Source organism: Rhamphochromis sp. 'chilingali', assembly GCF_963969265.1.
Source record: "Rhamphochromis sp. 'chilingali' genome assembly, chromosome: 2".
Lineage (NCBI taxonomy): Eukaryota > Metazoa > Chordata > Actinopteri > Cichliformes > Cichlidae > Rhamphochromis > Rhamphochromis sp. 'chilingali'.
The window spans coordinates 42,830,374-42,852,342 of record NC_137930.1 but is presented as its reverse complement, the minus strand read 5'-3'; the positions used below and the strand labels follow the sequence as shown (position 1 = coordinate 42,852,342).

The 21,969-nt window shown below is 38.7% G+C and overlaps 2 protein-coding genes across 3 annotated transcripts in view; one reads left to right on the top strand and one right to left on the bottom strand.

Moving 5' to 3' along the window:
* Window positions 1-4,857, top strand: part of LOC308393164 (synaptic vesicle glycoprotein 2B-like) — a 50,585-nt gene extending 45,728 nt beyond the window's left edge. For both annotated transcript variants that reach the window (XM_080876698.1, XM_080876697.1), the window contains one exon: window positions 1,391-4,857. In XM_080876698.1, coding sequence (XP_080732824.1) covers window positions 1,391-1,574 — 184 coding nt within the window. In that variant the 3' untranslated portion in view covers window positions 1,575-4,857. The remainder of the gene's footprint in view (window positions 1-1,390) is intronic.
* A 1,060-nt stretch (window positions 4,858-5,917) lies between these two features.
* The window catches only part of LOC308391593 (aminopeptidase N-like), a gene marked incomplete at both ends in the record, with an annotated part of 34,558 nt that continues 18,506 nt past the window's right edge, over window positions 5,918-21,969 (bottom strand). The window contains 8 exons of the mRNA XM_080874246.1: window positions 5,918-6,082; window positions 6,168-6,249; window positions 7,798-7,938; window positions 8,323-8,490; window positions 12,620-12,730; window positions 15,568-15,659; window positions 15,796-15,943; window positions 19,532-19,587. Of these exons, the coding sequence (XP_080730372.1) occupies window positions 5,918-6,082; window positions 6,168-6,249; window positions 7,798-7,938; window positions 8,323-8,490; window positions 12,620-12,730; window positions 15,568-15,659; window positions 15,796-15,943; window positions 19,532-19,587 (963 nt within the window). The remainder of the gene's footprint in view (window positions 6,083-6,167; window positions 6,250-7,797; window positions 7,939-8,322; window positions 8,491-12,619; window positions 12,731-15,567; window positions 15,660-15,795; window positions 15,944-19,531; window positions 19,588-21,969) is intronic.

Here is a 21,969-nt window from a genome sequence, read left to right as displayed (position 1 = left end):
TTGAGCGCTCAGTGGATCTGCGCTCGACAGTGCAGCCTAGGCGGAGTAGTCGAACACAGATTCACTGAGCGCTCAACACAGACAGCATCGTCAGAAGGAAAATTGATAAAATAAATTACAAATGTTGTATTGTTCGATACATATGCGTACCGAACCGAAAGCACTGTATCGAACGGTTCAATATCGATACGAATATCGTTGCACCCCTTATATATATATATATATATATATATATATATATATATATATATATATATATATATATATATATATATATATGTGTATATATATATATATATATATATATATATATATATATATATATATATATATATATATATATATATGTGTATATATATGTATATATATATGTGTATATATATGTATATATATATGTGTATATGTATGTATGTATATATGTGTATATGTATGTATGTATATATGTGTATATATATGTATGTATATATATGTATGTATATGTATATATGTATGTATATATATGTATGTATATGTATGTATATATATATATATGTATGTATATGTATGTATATGTATGTATATATATGTATATGTATGTATATATATATATATGTATGTATATATATATGTATGTATATATATATATATGTATGTATATATATATATATGTGTGTATGTATATACATATGTATGTATATATATATATATGTATGTGTGTATATGTATATGTATATATGTGTATATGTATATATATATGTATGTATATATATAATTTGTTTTGGGACAAACAAAATATGGATCAGTGCATCTGATGAGAAATTCCAATTCCTAAAACCACAGATTACAATATCCTCATATCACATATCCCTGACCACTTGATCACATTATATTAAATTCAGTAGGTAAACATAAAACATTAAAATATTTACTTTTGAAAGTTTCATTATTCCAAAGACTTCTTTTTTAAATCATTAATTTCTTCTTTTTTTGTTGTTGTTGCTCAAATATGCTGCTGGGATCAGATTTAAAATGAGCCCGTGTTTTTTAATCACTTTTTTTTTTTCACTTGCAACTAAAAAATGTATGTGAATTTTTGAATTTTTGAAGTTTTGAGATCAAAAAGTTCCTGAACTTCACCTATTAAACCATAGATCAATAATTCTGTATTTATTTATTATTTATGTGATTCATCATTGGATCCTTGTTCACATTTCTTTATTTTTTTTAGGATGATTTATGTATAATATTGTTTATGTGTGAAAAAGATTGCACAGCAGTCTTGAAAAAACACAAAACCATATTTTTTTCTGTTTGGACATTAAAATGTTAAGAAATGAAAAGTCCTGGTGACAGCTTTATTTTCAATAAGGCTGCTTCAAAATGTCATTCTGTTGTCACTCTTTTCTCTTAGAGCAACAGCTTCTGGTGTGCTGAATGCTCTGTGTAAACTGGCTGCTGTTCTCAGCAGCTCCATCTTTGCTAGCTGTGTGGGAATCACCAAAGCCATCCCTATTCTACTATCCTTTACTGCGCTGGTGTGCGGCGGCCTTGTGGCCCTCAACCTGCCTGACACGCAACAGAAAATTCTCCAGTGAAGTGATACGAGCGTGCTGAGGTGGGAATGAGGGGGGTAAGGAAGAGGCCAAAACACATCTACTTCTTGTTGGAGGCTAATGAGTTTACCTTGACTCTGAACTTAAAAAAAGACAAGACTTGGAACAACTCACAACTGTTCATTAGAACAATTTTTTTCAGGTTGGAGGTTTTAGACCAGGAAAAAGCAGGTTTATGTTTTTCTGTATTTCTGTATGAGTCTTTATTGATGCCATGAATCCACTAAGGCAGTTGACATAGTAACCATTTAATGATTTGTTTGACTCACGTGGACAGATGTTTTTTGAATGTTTAAAGCACGCGCTGTAATATATTCTGTCTTCCTACCACTATTTACATGCATGTCAGGGTAAAAAAAAGTGTTATCTGTAATTTGCACCTTAAAAGTTTTTCCAACACTTTTAGCAAATAACCTGCTTGAAATCATGGGACAAAAAACTGAATAAAGATTTTCCGATTTCAACAAACTCTACCTACAAACATGTAACCCAAACTGTTTACACCATGCCTTAAAGCTTATACATAGTGACTTCACATTTGTGACTACATGTGGTTAAAACTGTAGTGACTTAAGGCAGCAAAGACAGACTTGGGTAAGCTCTGTTATCAATATTTCATAGCTTAAAAATCTGCTTTAGCTTTTCTTTATACTAAATAAATAAGCTAGTCCTTGTAAACAGTGGCTAAATAACCTAGCTTAGCAAACTAGCCCCAGACTGTAACAGATTTTATGTGATCAGTGTGATTAAATCACATACTTCTACATATTAACGTCAAGATTAGGTTTTGATGACAGAAATGTGATGCTGTTGCTCTGTGAATTTTTGCAGGGGTGATCTCACTCATTCCAGTTCCCACGTGTCTTTATGTCTTGTAATGTTAATACTGTTCTAGTTTGGATTTTCACATCTGATAATACTGCACTTGTCTGTATATGTCATCTGTAATACACAATCAGTTAATTCACTGGTGATTCTTAGTTAAACTGAAAATATTAGCAACATAAGTGAAATCCCCTTTTCTGAAAGTTTATTTTGTTTTGAACTGTTGGTGTCAGTTTTAAGGCAGTGGGATATGGGGATCACTATTTTCAAATATTTTTAACCAGATGTTTGACTGATTCATTGTGAAAATAACCTTCAGATCAACCTCTTAACATCCAGTATATTATTGAAGAACCATCTAGGATTAGGGTCAAGGACAGGAGTAGACTTTGGTAACTTGCATGTTTTTTAAGAACTGTTGCCTCTTTGGCCCACCAACACCTGTAAACAGAATTAAGTGAATAACTGTATGGCACAAATGTATGCAACATTATATGAAATGTAGTACCTTCCAGTTTCTGAAAATGTACTTGTTTATTATAAGGATAAAATACAGCCTTTAAAAATAACCCTCATCGTAAACTTGTTGTTTTTAAGAGATTAATCATTAGCAAACAGTAATTGTGAGACTGGATGAAGCAGACAAATTTATTTTATTGACCTGCAGGACAGAGAACATTTGAACTTACATCCCCTAGACTGAAGAAATACATAACCTTTAATAGGATCCTAACAAGAGATATATTGGTCATACTGAAAATGTAATATTTAGGAAAATGGTTCTTCAAGCATTCTGCTTGGACACCTCTTTGCACTAACCTCTTTTTAAAAAACAATTGGATGATTGTTATTGTTGGATGGTCATTCTTGCAGCATCAATTCACCTGCAGTTTTTAACAGCTCATTGCAATTAACTGAGATTGTCACGATCCTGGGTTTTCTGACCCAGCGGTTTCAGTTTCTTGTGTTTTGTCATTTTGTATTATGGTTTTAGTCCACCTTGTTAGTTTAAAGTTTAGTTCTAGTCCCTAGGTTGTTATGTTTAGCTTTTGGTTGTTAGATTTCCCCGTGTCGTTGGTCCTGTGTTCCCTCTGTGTATCTGTGTTCATATAGTTCTCAGTTCCTGTGGCTTGTTTCCCCTTGAGTTTTATTCCATGTTTCCACAGCCCATTATGCTCTCCCTGTGCTCTCTCTCTCCCCTCCGGTCTGCCTCTGTGTCCTTCCTGTGTTACGTTTAAGGCCCACGTCTTGGGTCAGTATTTTCAGTTCCGTGTCCCCCCTGTCTTGTTATGTGTTTGTCCTCAGCTGTGCTGCCCGTGTGTTCCCATGTCTCTCATTACCTTCTGTGCGTCATCCATCAGTGTTGTGTGCGTTTCCCCGTGGCCTCCCTGTGCCTCCCTGTGCCTTAGTTCATCCCAGTGTAGTTTTATATTGCCCTTTGCCATTCTGTTAATAAAGCTGTGTTTTGAATTTATCCCTGCGTGTTGTTAGTCCTGCCTTTGGGTCCTCTCCTGCCAGCACACAGCCGGTTCCTGACAGAGATGCTTATGATCAGTGAATATTGCAGTCACATTATTTAAAGTTAATAGAATATTTATCTGTGTATTGAAGTCCAACATTTGGTCTTTTTTGATGTTTCCGCATGAGTACTGTACTGGACTCTACTGGATTACTGTCATGTGCTGGGTCTTTTGACCCAGCATTTTGAGTTTCATGCCTTTTTGTATTATGATGTTGTTTGTATAGTTTAGGCTTCAGTTAGTTCTGTTTGAGTTCTCTGTTTCCTTGTTTAGGTTCCTCCCACGTAGGTGTCTCCCCCACTATGTTGGTTATAGTGCCGTGCCTTCAGCGTGTGAGTCTGTCATGTCCCTTGTGTTTAAGTCTCCCTCGCCCTTTGTGTGTCTCAGCGATGTCTTTGTCTCCCTTCGTGTCTCGCTCCCTCTCTCCCTCTGTCTCCACCTCTTATTTACATGTTTGCCCTTGTCTGTCATGTGTGTTCTCCCTAGCCATCATGTTCTCTGTATTTGTTGCTTATTTATGTCCATGTCTCATCTCCAGTTTCTATTTCCCTATTGCCATGTCAAGTGTGTGTGTCTTGGTCTGCGTGTTTCCTGTTTTACTTTGACATTCTCGCGTCTTATGTTCAGCGTGTTCAGTTTGCTTCCTCCTGACTTGTTATTATGTTTATTCGTCCCAGCTGTGTTGCCCGTGTGCTTCCTTTTCCCTCGTCACCCTCTTGTGTATTCCTGTCTGTATGAACTCTCATGCATTCATTGTCAAGTCGTCTGTTACGTTTATGCCATGTTATCAAGGTTTCATGCTTCCAGGTATTTACGAATTCTCACCAGGTTTATGGTTTTTCATGTTTACTTTCTTGTTTCCACGGTTTAGATTTTTGTTTAGTGTCGTATTGGTTTGCCTAGCCCTTTGTTTCATACTTTTTATCAAACACAATAAATGTCTTAGTTTCAGTTAAAATTGTCCTATGTTGGGTCTTTATTTCTCTACTCCACATGGTCTGCCAATGCAGACCTTGACAAAATCAATACAGTGGAGTACAAAATATATGTGACCAAAGCTGTGTACTTTTATTTCTCTCTCTCTCTGACCTGAAGACACTTTGCTAGGTAAAATCTAATCTGCTGGTTGACTTCTCTTTCTTACAATTTTCACCTTCCTAGTTATTTTTTTTTCACTCATACGTATTCTGGACTTAAAATGAATGAAGGCATTGAAATGAACAGCATTACAACAACATGTTGTGAGAGAAGGCAAAAGTCACAGCAAATTTTGTCCTTCTCTGAATACGCAGCAGAAATCTCGCAGTGGAAAAAGTATTGCTTATAAGAGGTTCCCTGCATCAGTTACTGAAAAAAGAAAATTGCTGTTCTAAGAGATTAACGAGACAGAAGGACAGGCCTGAGGCAAAGACCCTATGGCTTGTATTTGTATAGCGCTTTACTTAGTCCCTAAGGACCCCAAAGCGCTTTACACTACATTCAGTCATCTACCCATTCACACACACATTCACACACTGGTGATGGCAAGCTACATTGTAGCCACAGCTGCCCTGGGGCGCACTGACAGAGGCGAGTTTTGAAGTTTATAAAAAGTAAGGAAGACTTGTTCACCATTAAAATCAGACTTTGTCAGATCCCATAACACATCTATGAAATACATTTTTTAGTTCTGATGTGAGGATATCATCAAATCTGATATCTATCTAAAATAAAATGGGTAAAATGTTTTTACAGTTTGGTTACATTTTAGTTTATTTGCATTTGTCAGTCAGTTTAATAAAGGGATCATCTGAGTTTATTATTTATTAAAACACATCTCATATACAGTCAAATCAAATTTAATTTGGACAGACATCTTTCACTACTTTATTACTGCATGCTGTTTTTCATTAACACCAGTACACCAGTAGTTTATAAAATTGTCACTCTTTTTTTCCAGAAAAAAACCAAAACAACACTAAATCTCCAAACACACCTTTGTTACTGCATTTGATCTCCGTTCTGACTGTTGAACCAGTTCAGGATTTCCTGTTTGTTTGTCTGCAGCCACTTGATGTTCATTCTGGTCCTCTCCAGGGCCTGATCTACAGCCAGTGTGGCAGAACCAAACCCTGTTGCACTGTGCGCCTCGACAAACTCCTTCAGCTGTGAGAGAAATCACAGGAAAAGACTTCAGACAAAAGCTTAACATTTAAAAATTGGTTTTGTATTGTACCTAATCAATGTATACCTCCTGTAGTTCAGCAGGTGTGGAGAACCTCGCTGTTACCCCAGTGATCATAGAAGCAAAGGAGAAAGAGCCCACGCCATATCTGAAAGAACACGAGAATGCTTTATTTCACAGATTCTTGGAAGCTTTGCACACATAAAATTTGGCATATTTACAGTTGTGGTCAGAAATTAACATACATTCATGGGAATGAATACCATGGTTTATTTATGGTTTATTTTTTAGTTTTATTAAACCAAAGCCAAGTTACAACTGTATACATTACGATCATCAGTGTGGTAAGCAGGGAATAAACCGAAATGCAGGACTCCTCAGACTAAACATAAACTTAAAGGCCAGCTTTACTGCTAGTACTCGAACTCAAAAATACTAAATACTCAGGCACAGATGAAACCAGGAACGTGGAAACTAGGAAACACACAGGACGAGTGAAAAAACAGCATGAGGAGAAATGAACTGAGGCAAATGGAGGACTAAAACAGACACAGGAGGTTACAAAGCAGACTAGATACACCTAGGGAACACACCGGAACAGAAACTGACTAATGAGACAGCAAGGAGAAAGGTGAACAGAATGCACACAAGACAGGGGACTGTCTAAATAAAACAGGAAACATAACACTGAGACAGAGACAAAGATATACAAACTTGACAGAAAAAAGGGAAAGAAACACGGAGACTAGAGAGAAAAGACCATCTGACACAACTAAACAGGGAGAGACCAGAAACCACAGAGACAGAACACGGAGACAACCAGACAGACATGCGGAAATAGAGAGGAATCAGAAAAGGGAACTAACGAACTATAACAAAAGCTAGGCAAGGGCCTAAAGCATGAAATAACAAAACTCAAAAGGAACAAATGATAAAACAATTATCAATTCAGTTCAGTTTTATTTATATGGCACCAAATCACAACGAAAGTTGCCTTAAAGCACTTTATATTATAAGGTCGAAAAACTTCCTTTTAACAGGAAGAAACTTCTAGCAGAACCAGGTTAAGGAAGCTGAGCCTGGTCCATTTACTATCACCAGCTGAGGTGAAAGGGGGAAGACGGGACAAAGACATGCTGTGGAAGAGCGCCACAGATTAAAATGGAGTGCTGGATAAACACATAGTGAGTGAAAAAGGTCACTGAAGAATAGGGATGGGTACCGGTATCCGGTGCCATTATGGCATTAGAGAAAATCCAAAGTAAATTCAAACTTGTATACCCTTTTTAAAAGTCATTATAGAGCTATGCTGTACAACCATTTCCTGGAAAAATAAAGTTACTAGAAATCATCAAGAGCCACAAATTACCATAATAATCATGCCCCTGTAGACTTCTGACCACACCTGTACCAGCTCAGGTTTTGAACCCTCCTTTACTTGGCATATAACAATCCATTGTGACTTCAATTGACCGTATTAAAATATTCATTCAGGACTTAAACTGATGGTTGATAAATGCTTTCAGAATAAAAGAAGTGCTGATTATTATTTTGTCAATCAAAAAAGGGTAAAAGTATATTTTAACAACCTTATGCTACTGTACTAAAATTCACACTCCATGTTGATGTTTTCTGTATTTTCAGTTATTGCTCCACCTCACACATGCAAATTATTTTTTATCAGTGTGATACTAACTCTGTGAACATGTATTCCCAATGGTTTCTGACAAAGTCCCAAGCCAGCTTTTGTCCTGCTCTGTTGCTGGCGACAGATGTGATGACACTGGTGGCATCCTGCTTCCGGATGATAGTGGAGTTTAAAGTGTAAGACAGATACCTGTGAAAACAGTTAAAACAAGAAATGCACTTACTAAAGCTCCTTCACCTATGTTTATTCTTGGAGTCTCTGCTGTATCCACACTCAACTCAGTGTTTCTTAAAAAGTTTAAAGCTACAATAGATTGCAAAAATAGTTTCAGTTTTTATAATGAGTTCCTTTATAAGTTTTTTTTTATGGGAGACAATACTGCTTTAAAAAACAGTTCTTTTCATTATATCAGTTTGTTAATTCTAAGGCTTTAACCCAAGGGGCTTAAAAAAATCTGCTTTGTTTGTTTGCAAATTCCCTGACTTGATTTATGGGCCACATAAGGGATTTTCTTACTGACTTGTTACATCACTATATGTTCCATTTATTTGTGCACAGGAAGGACACACATACCTGTTTAGCAGCTCTGTGTTGTTTGTGCAGGCCAATGCAAACATGAGTTTGTTGGCCTCATTTGCTACAGAAGCAATCTTAAATTGTGACCATCCAAACTCCCACTCAGCCTCATCACCTGCTGCAATGGCACTGCAGTACACCACTGAACGCAGGTTGGGGTGGATCCTGAAAAGGTTACAGTTAACACACTGCTGAGTAAGTATCTTAAAATACATCCTGTTAAAAAGACTCACTGTTAGACTCACGGATTTCTCACCAGTGCTTCCCAACCAGTCTAACCCAACTCGTCACACTTGTCGACTAGTGAATTGACATTTCCCATCAGAACTGACGGCAAAAATGGCGTGTACTTCTACTTACTAGCCTTTAGACACCACATATTACTGAAGTTGAGGAAGCCATTCTGAGGGTGACGAACAAGGGCTAAGAAGATTATCTCTTGCGGACATTACTTTTCCCAGAGTTGTGCACATCACGATATTTGGAAAATACACATTTAAAACTGAACACTCTCTCAAGAGCTACTCATACTTGCTGCCACTCAATATGGTGAATTATTTGAATTTGAATGATTTCAGAGTTATTTACAGTGGGGCAAAAAAGTATTTAGTCAGCCACCGATTGTGCAAGTTCCCCCACCTAAAATGATGACAGAGGTCAGTAATTTGCACCAGAGGTACACTTCAACTGTGAGAGACAGAATGTGAAAAAAAAAATCCATGAATTCACATGGTAGGATTTGTAAAGAATTTATTCGTAAATCAGGGTGGAAAATAAGTATTTGGTCAATAACAAAAATACAACTCAATACTTTGTAACATAACCTTTGTTGGCAATAACAGAGGTCAAACGTTTACTATAGGTCTTTACCAGGTTTGCACACACAGTAGCTGGTATTTTGGCCCATTCCTCCATGCAGATCTTCTCGAGAGCAGTGATGTTTTGGGGCTGTCGCCGAGCAACACGGACTTTCAACTCCCGCCACAGATTTTCTATGGGGTTGAGGTCTGGAGACTGGCTAGGCCACTCCAGGACTTTCAAATGCTTCTTACGGAGCCACTCCTTTGTTGCCCGGGCGGTGTGTTTTGGATCATTGTCATGTTGGAAGACCCAGCCTCGTTTCATCTTCAAAGTTCTCACTGATGGAAGGAGGTTTTGGCTCAAAATCTCACGATACATGGCCCCATTCATTCTGTCCTTAACACGGATCAGTCGTCCTGTCCCCTTGGCAGAAAAACAGCCCCATAGCATGATGTTTCCACCCCCATGCTTCACAGTAGGTATGGTGTTCTTGGGATGCAACTCAGTATTCTTCTTCTTCCAAACACGACGAGTTGAGTTTATACCAAAAAGTTCTACTTTGGTTTCATCTGACCACATGACATTCTCCCAATCCTCTGCTGTATCATCCATGTGCTCTCTGGCAAACTTCAGACGGGCCTGGACATGCACTGGCTTCAGCAGCGGAACACGTCTGGCACTGCGGGATTTGATTCCCTGCCGTTGTAGTGTGTTACTGATGGTGACCTTTGTTACTTTGGTCCCAGCTCTCTGCAGGTCATTCACCAGGTCCCCCCGTGTGGTTCTGGGATCTTTGCTCACCGTTCTCATGATCATTTTGACCCCACGGGATGAGATCTTGCGTGGAGCCCCAGATCGAGGGAGATTATCAGTGGTCTTGTATGTCTTCCATTTTCTGATGATTGCTCCCACAGTTGATTTTTTCACACCAAGCTGCTTGCCTATTGTAGATTCACTCTTCCCAGTCTGGTGCAGGTCTACAATACTTTTCCTGGTGTCCTTCGAAAGCTCTTTGGTCTTGGCCATGGCGGAGTTTGGAGTCTGACTGTTTGAGGCTGTGGACAGGTGTCTTTTATACAGATGATGAGTTCAAACAGGTGCCATTCATACAGGTAACGAGTGGGGGACAGAAAAGCTTCTTACAGAAGACATTACAGGTCTGTGAGAGCCAGAGATTTTCCTTGTTTGAGGTGACCAAATACTTATTTTCCACCCTGATTTACGAATAAATTCTTTACAAATCCTACCATGTGAATTCATGGATTTTTTTTTCACATTCTGTCTCTCACAGTTGAAGTGTATCTCTGGTGCAAATTACTGACCTCTGTCATCATTTTAGGTGGGGGAACTTGCACAATCGGTGGCTGACTAAATACTTTTTTGCCCCACTGTAACTTGGTTTATTTTTAAACTCAGAGTTTGTTGAACCTACTTCCTTGAATTTTGTCCACAAGTAGCAGAGTCACTGACTTTTCAGGAAAAGCTGGCCACTCGCATCTGTTGGTTCATTAATATTTGCCTCTTTGGATGATTTGAACTCAATTGCAAGAGGGCATTTACCGTCTCCTTTTTTATGTTTTTGAATATTTGTCAGTGATTCATTTATTCTTCATTGAGAAATTCATTCTATGCAAAAGAAAAAGACTGACATCACACAATCACAAGTCACAAGAGGATTCTGCTATATTTACAATCTCTGAAAGCTCTGAATGACATCCTCAAAGTGCAAAAAGAGCTTTTGTACTCAGCTGCCAGAGATGCTGATTATAAAACTAATAGATTCAAGTCTGTTATGCTGCTCTGCTGTTATCTGGGAACATGCAACCAAACCCTGGTCCAATAAAAAACATTCTCAGTCCAGCAGATTTTAAAAATAGATTAGGTCTTTGCCTTTTACATTTTAATGTTAGAAGTCTTGTCCCTAAAACTGACATGATAAATATCTACATTATCACAACTGATAATAATATCATGGTTCTATCAGAGATGCAGTTTAAAAAGTTAATGCCCAATTGTGTGATTGTAATTGATAGCTACAATATTTACAAATCCCCAGATGAGGGGTCACTCAGCAGCCGCGGAGCAGAAGCCAGGAGGGGTTGCAGTGACGTGCCCGTGAGCTCCACCGGCAGCCACCCCAGTAGGCACCCCCATACTCCGCAACCCGCCAGGGAAAGGGGACCCAGGCCCATCCGGACCAGGGCCCAGTTCAGCAGCAGTTCAGGTCAGTAACCCACGTCCATCAGCACAGACCCTCCGCAGCAGAGCTAGGGGAGGGTCCCAAGCCTATCCCTACCCCCACACCATTCACAACAGCACTCTGAATTGCTTGCTGTTAAAGTGAATACATCCAAGGTTCTTTACTGTTGCAGGCTGTAATAGGTTTCATCAGCTAGAAATATAGGTGTATGGGTAAGTATAATGGCACTATTGCGGATAGGACATTTAATTAAGATCTTTATATCATTTAGTTCATTTTTGCCTTGGACAAGAAGCGGTACTGTGCAGCTGTTTGTTGATATGTCCAAGGCATTTGATTCAGTTGAATATGACCTGCTCTTAGACTCGGTGATATTGGTTTGAGTAATGGGAATTGGGTAGTTCAGGTTCAAAATTCAATTTTAAGCTTTGTTTTATTTTCTATTTTTATTAATAATATTGGAAATACTATGCTGGCAGTTACACTACACCTTAATGTAAATAAGACAGCAGTTGGTTAGTTCTACTGTGAGTCAGGCTGTTAAAGAGCTTGGGGCTGCCTTCCAACAGCTGCAGGCATTACTGCACCGTTTAAAGTTTCTCTTAATACTAAGAATGTGTGCATTGTGTGGAAACAGTGCACATGGAAACAAAGCTAGCATTACCAAGTTAACAGGCTAATTCTTTTCATTTAGATTAAAAATAAATGTTTAAGATGGCTCATATAAATATTGTGTTTTTGAAAAGGTCCTGGACATGTGTGCTTTTTGCCTTGATAACCTCTATGGCAGGGGTCTCGAACTCCAGTCCTCAAGGGGGCCTGTCCTGAAACTTTTCCATGTGTCCGTGCTGCAACACAAGTGAATACAATTGGTAGGTCATTAGCAAGACTCTGTAGAACTTGACTGTATGCTGAGCTGGCAATTCAGCCATTTGATTCATGTTACAGCAGCTTGTGAGTGAATGAACATGGTGCAATAAAAGTAACTTTAGAACAACATTTTCCCAAACAAATGTTTACATTTACTTAAATTGACTTGAGTAGGGTTAGGGGTTGCCACTTCAGCATGCAGTCAAGTTCTCTAGAGTCTTGCTAATGACCTACTGCTCTTTTTCACATGTTTTGCAACAAGTTTCAAGACACCGGCCCTCGAGGACTGGAGTTCGAGACCCCTGCTCTATGGAATATGCCATATATGAATTTCCTTGTTGCCCAGAATTTCTACAATGTAAAAAAAAACAACTATCTCATTAAAGCGCAGTGATTGAAAAGTAGTTTATAAAGTTGACCCACATATTTTGTTGAGGTTCCTCCATCCATTTTTTGAACCATGTGGTTGTCAAGCTGTTGCATTCTGGTACCCCACTTCTGCACGCCATACGAATGGCATTCTCCTGGTTATATCTGCAAGAAGAGACAGGCATCGTTATATCTGAAACATCAGCAGTGTTGGTCAAGTTACTTTGAAAAAGTAATTAATTATAGTTACTTGTTACTTCTTCAAAAAAGTAACTGAGTTAGTAACTGAGTTACAAGATTCTAAAAGTAATTAATTACTTGAAAAGTAACTATTGCGTTACTTTAAAAAAAATCTTTAAGCCTCTGGGGTCCAGGGTATAATTGGCCATTTTTAACTACTTTTGATGTTTCCTCTACATTTTACCTTTAAAAACTATTTACTTTGCCTTGTTTGGTATCATCCTTTAAAGCACAACCTCACGTGTTTGAATTTACAGTTAAGTTTTCATTTTGACATACTGTATTAACACAATTGATCTAAAGTCAGACAAAAAACATAAAATCCAAGTAGAAAGTTACATTTTTACTGTAACAACCACAAAGTTTTGCAAACAACAAAGTTATTTGCAGCCATTTACCTTTTACCCCCTTTTTTTAATAACTATTTCAAACTATTTACAGAACAATCAGCTGTTCTGCATTCAATAAGATGCCACAAATTATTTGTGCCACTCCAAAAAAAAAAAAATTCTGTCCACTATAAAGGAGAACATCACAGCCTGATACCTGCAGGTCTGACAGCAGCAGGTGTATCACTCCTATTTTTTACCTGGAGACAGCAGTCACCTCATTGTTCTGACACACAACACAAGACAACACATTAACTACACACTCCAAACACGCTAAACGTCACAAATCTCTCACATCTCAAAACTCACTCTCTCTCTTTTACTGCTGTCTTTCTTTCCTCTCTCTCTCTCTCTCTCTCTCTCTCGCCATCACTCCTAAAACTTCCCCCTCTTCCTAAACAACCAAATGTCATGTTGCCATATCATTTTTTGATTGGTTGACATGGTGCATTTTCCCACCAAAATGAAAGGGCAGTTTTTTTGTTTTTGTTTTTGATTTGTTGCTCATAAGCAGAGAGTGCTTGCTGCGCTGTCCTTAGACAGTAAACGTGGCGAAACTATTGAGGAAAAAAACGCTGCGTATATATTGTTTATCATGACTCTGGTTTTACGTTGCCTATCAACACAATTTATAAACTGGTATATATCACCTTGTTGCTTTGTCTTGAAGTGGTCGTGTGATTGGCTTACCACGACTACTTTATTCTTCCTCAGTCAAACAGCAGCACTCATGCGATTGTTTTGCTCCTTAGCTCCAGGTGTTGTGCCAAAAAGTGATCGTCGGGCAGAAAGTGATTGCCACCTGTGGGAGCGCGCAGCTGCTTAAACTGCTTAGTAAAATGCTGATGCTCAGTGATGGGAATAACCCATCACTGAGCATCAGAGACACATTGGACTGGTGTAAAGTAGTGTATATAGCCCATCACCTCCTTAATGGGTAAGCCAATCTACACAAAACTTAGCATAACCACTGTCAAAAGTGTCAATTCTTTTGATTTTCATATAGATTATTTATCTCATAAGTAGTTTCACGTGTTTCATTCATTGTACATTGCCTGTATGGTCACCAAAATTTGTATCCACCATGGAATTTTCTTTGAACAGCACTAAATAAGGAATGAAGACTTTGAAAAAGCACTGAAATCTTAGCAAATTACTAGCTTTTTGCTAATATAAAGAAAGGCTAGATAAAAAATAAAAAAAAAATTCATGAAATTGTTCTTATATAGCACTTTTTCACTCTACTTGAGCACTCAAAGCACTTTATACAACATGTCTCAATCACCTATTCACACACATTCATACAAGCATTTTTTACTGTCTAACTGATTTCTATACCATATAATATATATATTTGTTTTACAAAAGGACCAGAGCGCTAAGAGTTTTGCCACAAGAGTGATGCTCAAACTGAGGCAGACGAGTCATAACAGAACTGGAAAGTTCTACATTAAAGTGTATAAAATACAACTGCTAGATGTCAGTGGACTGTAGATTGCAGTCAACTGAGTTCTGTTTTCTTACCACTCTCATTCCACAGTTCACCTACAGTGGCCACTGAAGGACAACTATTTCTGGGTGCCGTTCATCTGTAGTGAATGTAGGCTGTCAGTCTGCTGTTTACCTCAGCTGAGGTTTGCACTACAAAGCAGGCTCATCCAGGTAACTTCAAAATTCTAAAATACTTAGGACCATATAATATTTCAGTTTTTCAATTCTATGTTTTTCTGTCAATATGGGGTGCTGTATGTACATTAATGAGGAAAAAAATTAACTTTTAGCAAATGGCTGCATTATAACAAAGAGTGAAAAATTTAAGGGGGTCTGAATACTTTCCGTACCCACTTTCTCAGTACATGTTTAGAATTTTTTTTAATTTATTCATGCGGCCATGCATTTATAAATAAAAGTACTTTGTTCTTGGAACAAGGACCAAGATTGATCTGTGATACATTACTATACTAGAGTAAGAACTAGACTAACACTACAATGCAGTCTAGGAGAAATCTAAAACTAATGGAAATTGTGGTTAGCAAAACTTAAGTACAAAAAATAAATTAAACTACTATCCAGCACTCAAGCCAACTGCTAAATCAGATCTCTTTTTTGTTTTGACACACTGATTACAAGGTGGAATATATGTCAATATATGTCATTTGTGGATTGCTGATTATTTTGTAGGAATAAGATGGGAAAGTGATTTTTAGACTATAATAACCCATTTGGATTGTGGTTCAAGTCTTTATTTATTTATTTTTCTATATCTATATAAGCTGCTGTTTCTCTGATGTCTTGTAACCTATACTCATCTACTCATCTTTATATTTTGTTTGCGTTTATAGGTGGACTATGTATCCTGGTGAGTATACTTACTGATCGGTGTGTTGTACAGGAACACTGCTCCAGTCTAAGGTCATGTTCTTGAAGTATAGGAATAGTGGAGTCACCTGCTTTCTTATGTAGTCCTAAAAATCAAGAGTTAAGGAGAGTTTATCTGCAGAAAATGTTTTCCTCCAAATGGGTCTAAAGTCACAGTTGGGTAAACAGTCATAGAGAGTAAAGGAACATTTCTTAAAAAGCTAAACTTTGGAAAGTATTCACCTGCATGGGCTGATAGACGTCCGTACGGTCTAACATGAGGTAATAATAGTCCAGATTATTGAGAGCAGATTGCCAGGGCATGTACTCTGTTTCCTTTGACAAGTAAGAGGTTGTCCTGAGGGCTAGAGAGGTGGAGAGCAGCTGAGCCCTGCAGAAAGAATACATGGGAATAAATAACTTATTGCTAAGAAACAATATTACAGCAAAGAATTGACCACAAACAAATTTCTTTATTCAATAAATCTTGTAACACTGGAAAACCTCTTTTCACCACATTTGTGAGAAAAATACATTTGTGGTTTGAGCAGTGGAATTGAGTATGTGGATTGCGCCCATGAAAACTTGCCATCTCTTTTTTGACATTGCCAAATAACTTATTCTGCTACCGACTCTTTGTTTTGAATTTCTGGTACCCCAGGTGCTGACGATCAGGTGCCAATCAGGTATCTGATTAACAGGACCAGTGAGCATGGACCCTTCTACAGTGGTCTTTACAGATCCCTCACACCCTGGACACAGAGTTTTTGACCTGCTGCCTTCTGGCAGACGGTATAGAGGCCTGCAGACCAGGACCACCCGACACAGGAACAGTTTCTTTCCCCTTGCTATTTCCCTCCTAAATAGTTGAACTGTCACATTGCTTCACACTGCCATACTGCAACTGCACCTTATGTACATTCTGTGGTATTCATTTTTGTAATCCTGTAGTTTTTGTATATAAGGATTTAGATGTTTTTATATTGTGGTTTATGTATATTGTTCATTGTGTTGCTCACATATTGTGTGCTTTTACATTGTTGTGCTTGAAAGACACCATCGACCGGAACCAAATTCCTTGTATGTGTTTGTGCAGATACTTTGCCAATAAATGCGATTCTGATTCTTGTCAGTTGATGTCTGCTCTAAGCTTACCCTATTTCACTGATCTGGATATGGCCCCATGCCATAAAGCAACTTTAAGGTGGTGTTCTCCAAACCCAGCTTCCAGCGTATTTATAATGAGCCCTAGTATCATCTCCAAATTGAACACAAAATTCCATATAACAGGGAATTTCAGACACAGGGCACCCCAAGAAGATGACACCGCAAGAAGGCCAGGGACCGCAGTTAGTCTTCAACAGATTTGCAGTCAAAGTTTGCAGGATGATGAAGCCGGTGGCTCTCTACCCAGAACAGACTGGACACAGCCGAACTCTGGCCTTACAGTACTGCCAGGAAGCCTGCCATGGGTGCCCTTCACCATCAGGCCCATTTGAACTGATGTTGACAACATGTGCACTGGTGCATCATGAACATGTGGAGGAATATTATGTTCAGTGATGAGCCCAGATTCTGCCTATGACACTTAGCAAATAAACTCTCATACAATGTGAGAAGGTAATAAAACTGTGTATTAAAGGGAGAGTGTGATTTTTAGAACACTTGAACCTCAAATTAGTCGGAGTAATGTTAGCTCAGAATCTGTTGTTGTTGTGCAGCTGGCTTGACATCTGTCTGCAGATAGGAGGGTTGCATGTCTAATATGCTGATAATTAATTGTGACAATATCTGCATTAAAATAAGTATGTTTATGCACATTGCTGTATGTTTATGGCAGTAACTGTTACTGTTACTATTTTTACCATTTCTTTTTGGAGCAACTGTAACCCACATAATTTCCTTAGGGATTAATAAAGTATTCTGATTCTGATTGTTTCAGGATGACCTGCCATTATTCAATGACACATCTGCTTACCTGCATCTTTTGCTCATTTCTCCTCCTCTTCTTTTGTCTTTTTTATAAACTGAGGACCTGATGGCTTTGAACTTTTCTTGTCCATCTTCCATTGGTTTTAATTTTGCACTCCAGTATGAACACAAATCCCCCAACCCGAGGATCACCACAACATAACCTAATAGACCTACACCTTAATTCACAGATTCACTTTGTCTAGGGTTTATTTCGAGGATTTCGCACAACCCAGGATTTAAATCATGAATACATAATGGTCTTGGATTTACAACATTATAAATGAAATGTGCTCTACTTGGAAGGAGCCGGCCCCCCTCCCCTTTCGACGGGTTGTGTGTGAGACTTTAAATCATCAAACTGTAAATTTTAAATTGTTATTGATCCCTTTACCCCTGGTCCTAAAGTGTATATTTATTTTCTTACTCTTCTTATACATATTGCTCATTTACTTGCACTGCTGTAACTGGAGCCTTGTCGTCTCGTCTCTCTATATACTGGACTGTATGTAGCGGAGATGACAATAAAGTTTACTTTGACTTCAGCAGCAGGCGCACCGAGGGCTCTGGCGCTCACTTTTCGCGTATAGAATTTTGAAAAAACATCGGTGCAAATTATAAGTCTGTATCATAATGTCTGGTGTTTTCGTGTTTGTTGGTTTCTTTTTATTTTGCGGGTAGGTTATTAGATGCTGCTCCAGCCAGCCAGAGAATCCCCCGCCGCCCCGCCCTCTCCTCCCTGTGCCGCAAGCAGCAGGCGCACCTCGCAAACGGAGGGCGTCCTTACTCCCAGCAAATGGGAGATAGAAAACCGATCGGTGCCTATGTCATTCACAATATGCGCTGGCATGACGTCGGGCAGCATGAGAACGAGCTTTTTTTTTTTTTTTTTTTTGATGCCGCCCCCACCATGATGCCGCCCCGCAAAACGCAAAGAGTTTGCTTTTCCTCTGCTCAAGTAAGACTGTGACAAGTCCTGGAGTTGGTGTTTTCTACCAGGCTATGTCCGTCAATGCACATATTAAACAAATATGTAGGACTGCTTTCTTCTATTTGTGCAAAATTTCTAAAATTAGGAACATCCTGTTTTTTTAAAGTGATGCTGAAAAACTAGTTCATGCATTGATTACTTCTAGGCTTGGCTTTTGTAATTCATTTTTATCAGGCTGTCCTAAGAACTCAACAAAAAGCCTTCAGTTGATCCAAAATGCTGCAGCAGGAGTACTTACATAGTCTAGAAAGGGAGAGCATATTTCACCCATACTGGATTTTCTTCATTGGCTCCTTTATAAATCCAAAAATCAAATTTAAAATCCTTCTCCTCACATAAAAGGTCTTGAATGAGCAGGCCCCATTTTATCTTAAAGTCCTTAGTGTCCCATGCTGCCACTATAGAACACTTTGCTCTCAGACTGCAGGCTTACTTGCAGTTCCTTTGGAATTGTAAGGTTTTACATTGAGGACAGAACACAGACTCTAGGACATTAAAGGAACTAACATAATCAAACAAGACATCCTGAGAAAATATACATAAGAAACTCAGAAGCACAAGGAAATACTAAACTCGGAATGAAAAATACTGAGCATGAACTTAAATCATCTCTGAAATCCAAAAGAAAGGCCCAGGAGTCCACAACAAAAAAACTGGCTCAAAGATCCAGGACCATGGCACCAGCTTCCTTTCCACTTTTCGTAGCTGCCCTTACTTCGTCATTACTAATCATCTGTATTTCCTGATTATAAATAATAGAAATGTAAGCTTCCAAAACTTTAAATTGAAAAACAGCAATTAACTAAGTCTGGGGGGAAAATGTAGTTACTGAAAAGCAAAAGGTGGCATCAAAAGAAAAGATCTGCGTAAAAACCTAAAGCTTGCACTTGAGTCAGTACTTCATTGTCTCAAATAGGAAAAGTTATATAGTTACTTTTTTATCAGTGGGTATATATAAAAGACACCAGAATTATTAGAACTGGAAATTAGTGAAAAACTGCAACTTAATGGACCTACCTGGCCAGACTGAATGCATCATCCACAAGTTGTGCTCTGTTTATCACTGGTATAACCTGGAATGATATAGATTCTCGCTGAAGACATCAAAACTATGAATTAACACATATGGACTTGTATAGTAAACAAAAAGTGTGAAATAACTCAAAACATGTTTTATATTTTAGTTTCTCCTAAATAATTCCCCTTTACTTTGATTACTTCTTTGCACACTCTTGGCATTCTCTCGATGAGCTTCATGATGTAGTCACCTAAAATGTTTTTTTCAACAGTCTTGATGGGGTTCCCAGAGATTCTGAGCACTTGTTGGCCCTTTTGCCTTCACTCTGGGGTCCATCTCATCCCAAACCATCTCGATTGGGTTAAGGTAAGGTGACTGTGGAGGCCATCTGGTGCAGCACTCCATCTCTCTCCTTCTTGGTCAAATAGCGTTCACACAGTCTGGAGGTGTGTTTGGGGTCATTGTCCTGTTGAAAAATAAATGATCGTCCAACTAAACACAAACAGGATGGGATGGCATGTTGCCACAGGATGCTGTGGTAGGCATGCTGGTTCAGTGTGCCTTCAATTTTCAAGAAATCCCCAACAGTGTCACCAGCAAAGCACCCCCAGACCATCACACCACCTTCATGCTTCATAGTGGGAACCACACATGCAGAGACCACTCGTTCACCTTTTCTGCATCACACAAAGACACGGCGAGTGGAACCAAAGATCTCACATTTGGACTCATCAGACCAATGCACAGATTTCCACTGGTCTAATGTCCATTCCTTGTGTTTCTTGGCCCAAAGAAATCTCTTCTGCTTGTTGCTTTTCCTTAGTAGTGGTTTCTTAGCAGCTATTTGACCATAAAGGCCTGATTCATGCGGCCTCCTCTGAACAGTTGATGTAGAGATGTGTCTGCTACTGGAACTCTGTGCGGCATTTATCTGGGCTCTAATCTGAGGTGTTGTTAACTTGCAGTTTTTAAAGGGTTGATGACTTGGATGAATTTATCAACAGAGGTGACTCTTGGCCTTCCTTTCCTGTTGTGGTCCTGTTATGAGCCAGTTTTGTTGTAGCGCTTGATGGTTTTTGCAACTGCACTCGGGGACACAATCAAAGTTTTAGCAATTTTCCAGACTGACTGACCTTCAGTTCTTAAAAGAATTATGGGCTGTCATTTGTCTTTACTTAGCTGATTGGTCCTTGCCATCATATAAATTCTTACAGTTGTCAAATTGGGGCTGTCATTTCGCCTTACCACTAACTACTAGGTAATTGGTAAAAATACCTCAGGCAGCAGAAACCCAAGAACAAGGAGGAACCATCATGGAAGGATGGGCTCCTGCTTGGTATGTACCAACCGGACATAGTAGTGGTGGACAAGCAGAAGAAGACAGCCGTAGTGACAGTCTTAGCAATACCGAATGATAGCAACATCCGGAAGAAGGAACATGAGAAGCTGGAGAAGTACCAGGGGCTCAGAGTCTCAGGGGATGGGTCTGTGACTCAGCATTTTGAGTTCATTTTGTAATTTTTATTTCTTATATTATATTGAAAATATGTGAAAATAAAAGTCTTGTGTTGGTATTATCAGTTAGGATTAAGTTAAGTGTTATTCCAGTTTAGGTTTTCATCTATGTTCCCTTGTGTGAGTCTGTTCTTTTCCTCTGTGTCAGTATGACTTGTATTTCTTGTCTGTGTGTTTCATGTTGTCAAGCCGGTGTTGTAACGTCTCTGTCTCTCCATGTTTCCTGGTTTATTTTGAAAGTCTGTTTCTATGTTCAACGTGCTTAGTGTTTCTCTTCCCTGTGGTGTCATGACGTTCATTTGTGTCAGCTGTTTCCCTATGTGTTTCCACTTTCCCTGATCTGTGTGATCCATGCAGTCTTTGTTGGGTCGTCTGTTTGCGTTCATGTTGAATCAGGTCAAGTCACAGAGTTTTCTCTACTGTTCAGGTTCATGTTCATGTTTGGTTCGTTTCATAGCTCCATAGTCGCATGTTCCTTTTCAGTTTCATGTTCTTATCCATCGAAACTGTTTTGATTGGTTGATTGACTGGTTGATTGATAATACTTTATTTATCCCCAAGAAAATTGTTTTCATAGCTATTTTAGTATTTCCCAGTGTAGGTCTTAGTTTAGTTTTGCCATCCGCCACAATAAAGGCTCACTTTTTCTTTAAACCTCAGTTCATCTCTCCTGTGTCTGCATTTGGGTCCATTTCATAAATACATAGGCGTTCCCCGCTGAGACACAGAGAAGAGCTCGAGAAGATGTGGAGGGTGAAAGTAACAGTGGTTCCAGTGGTAATCGGAGCACTAGGTTCAGAAACTCCCACCAAGCTAGGTGTGGCTTCACCAAATCCCAGGAACAACATCCAAGATCTGGTTGAGGACCTGAGTTTGAAGGATAAAGACTGCCCACAGGGATGAGAGGGGAATTTTTTATATG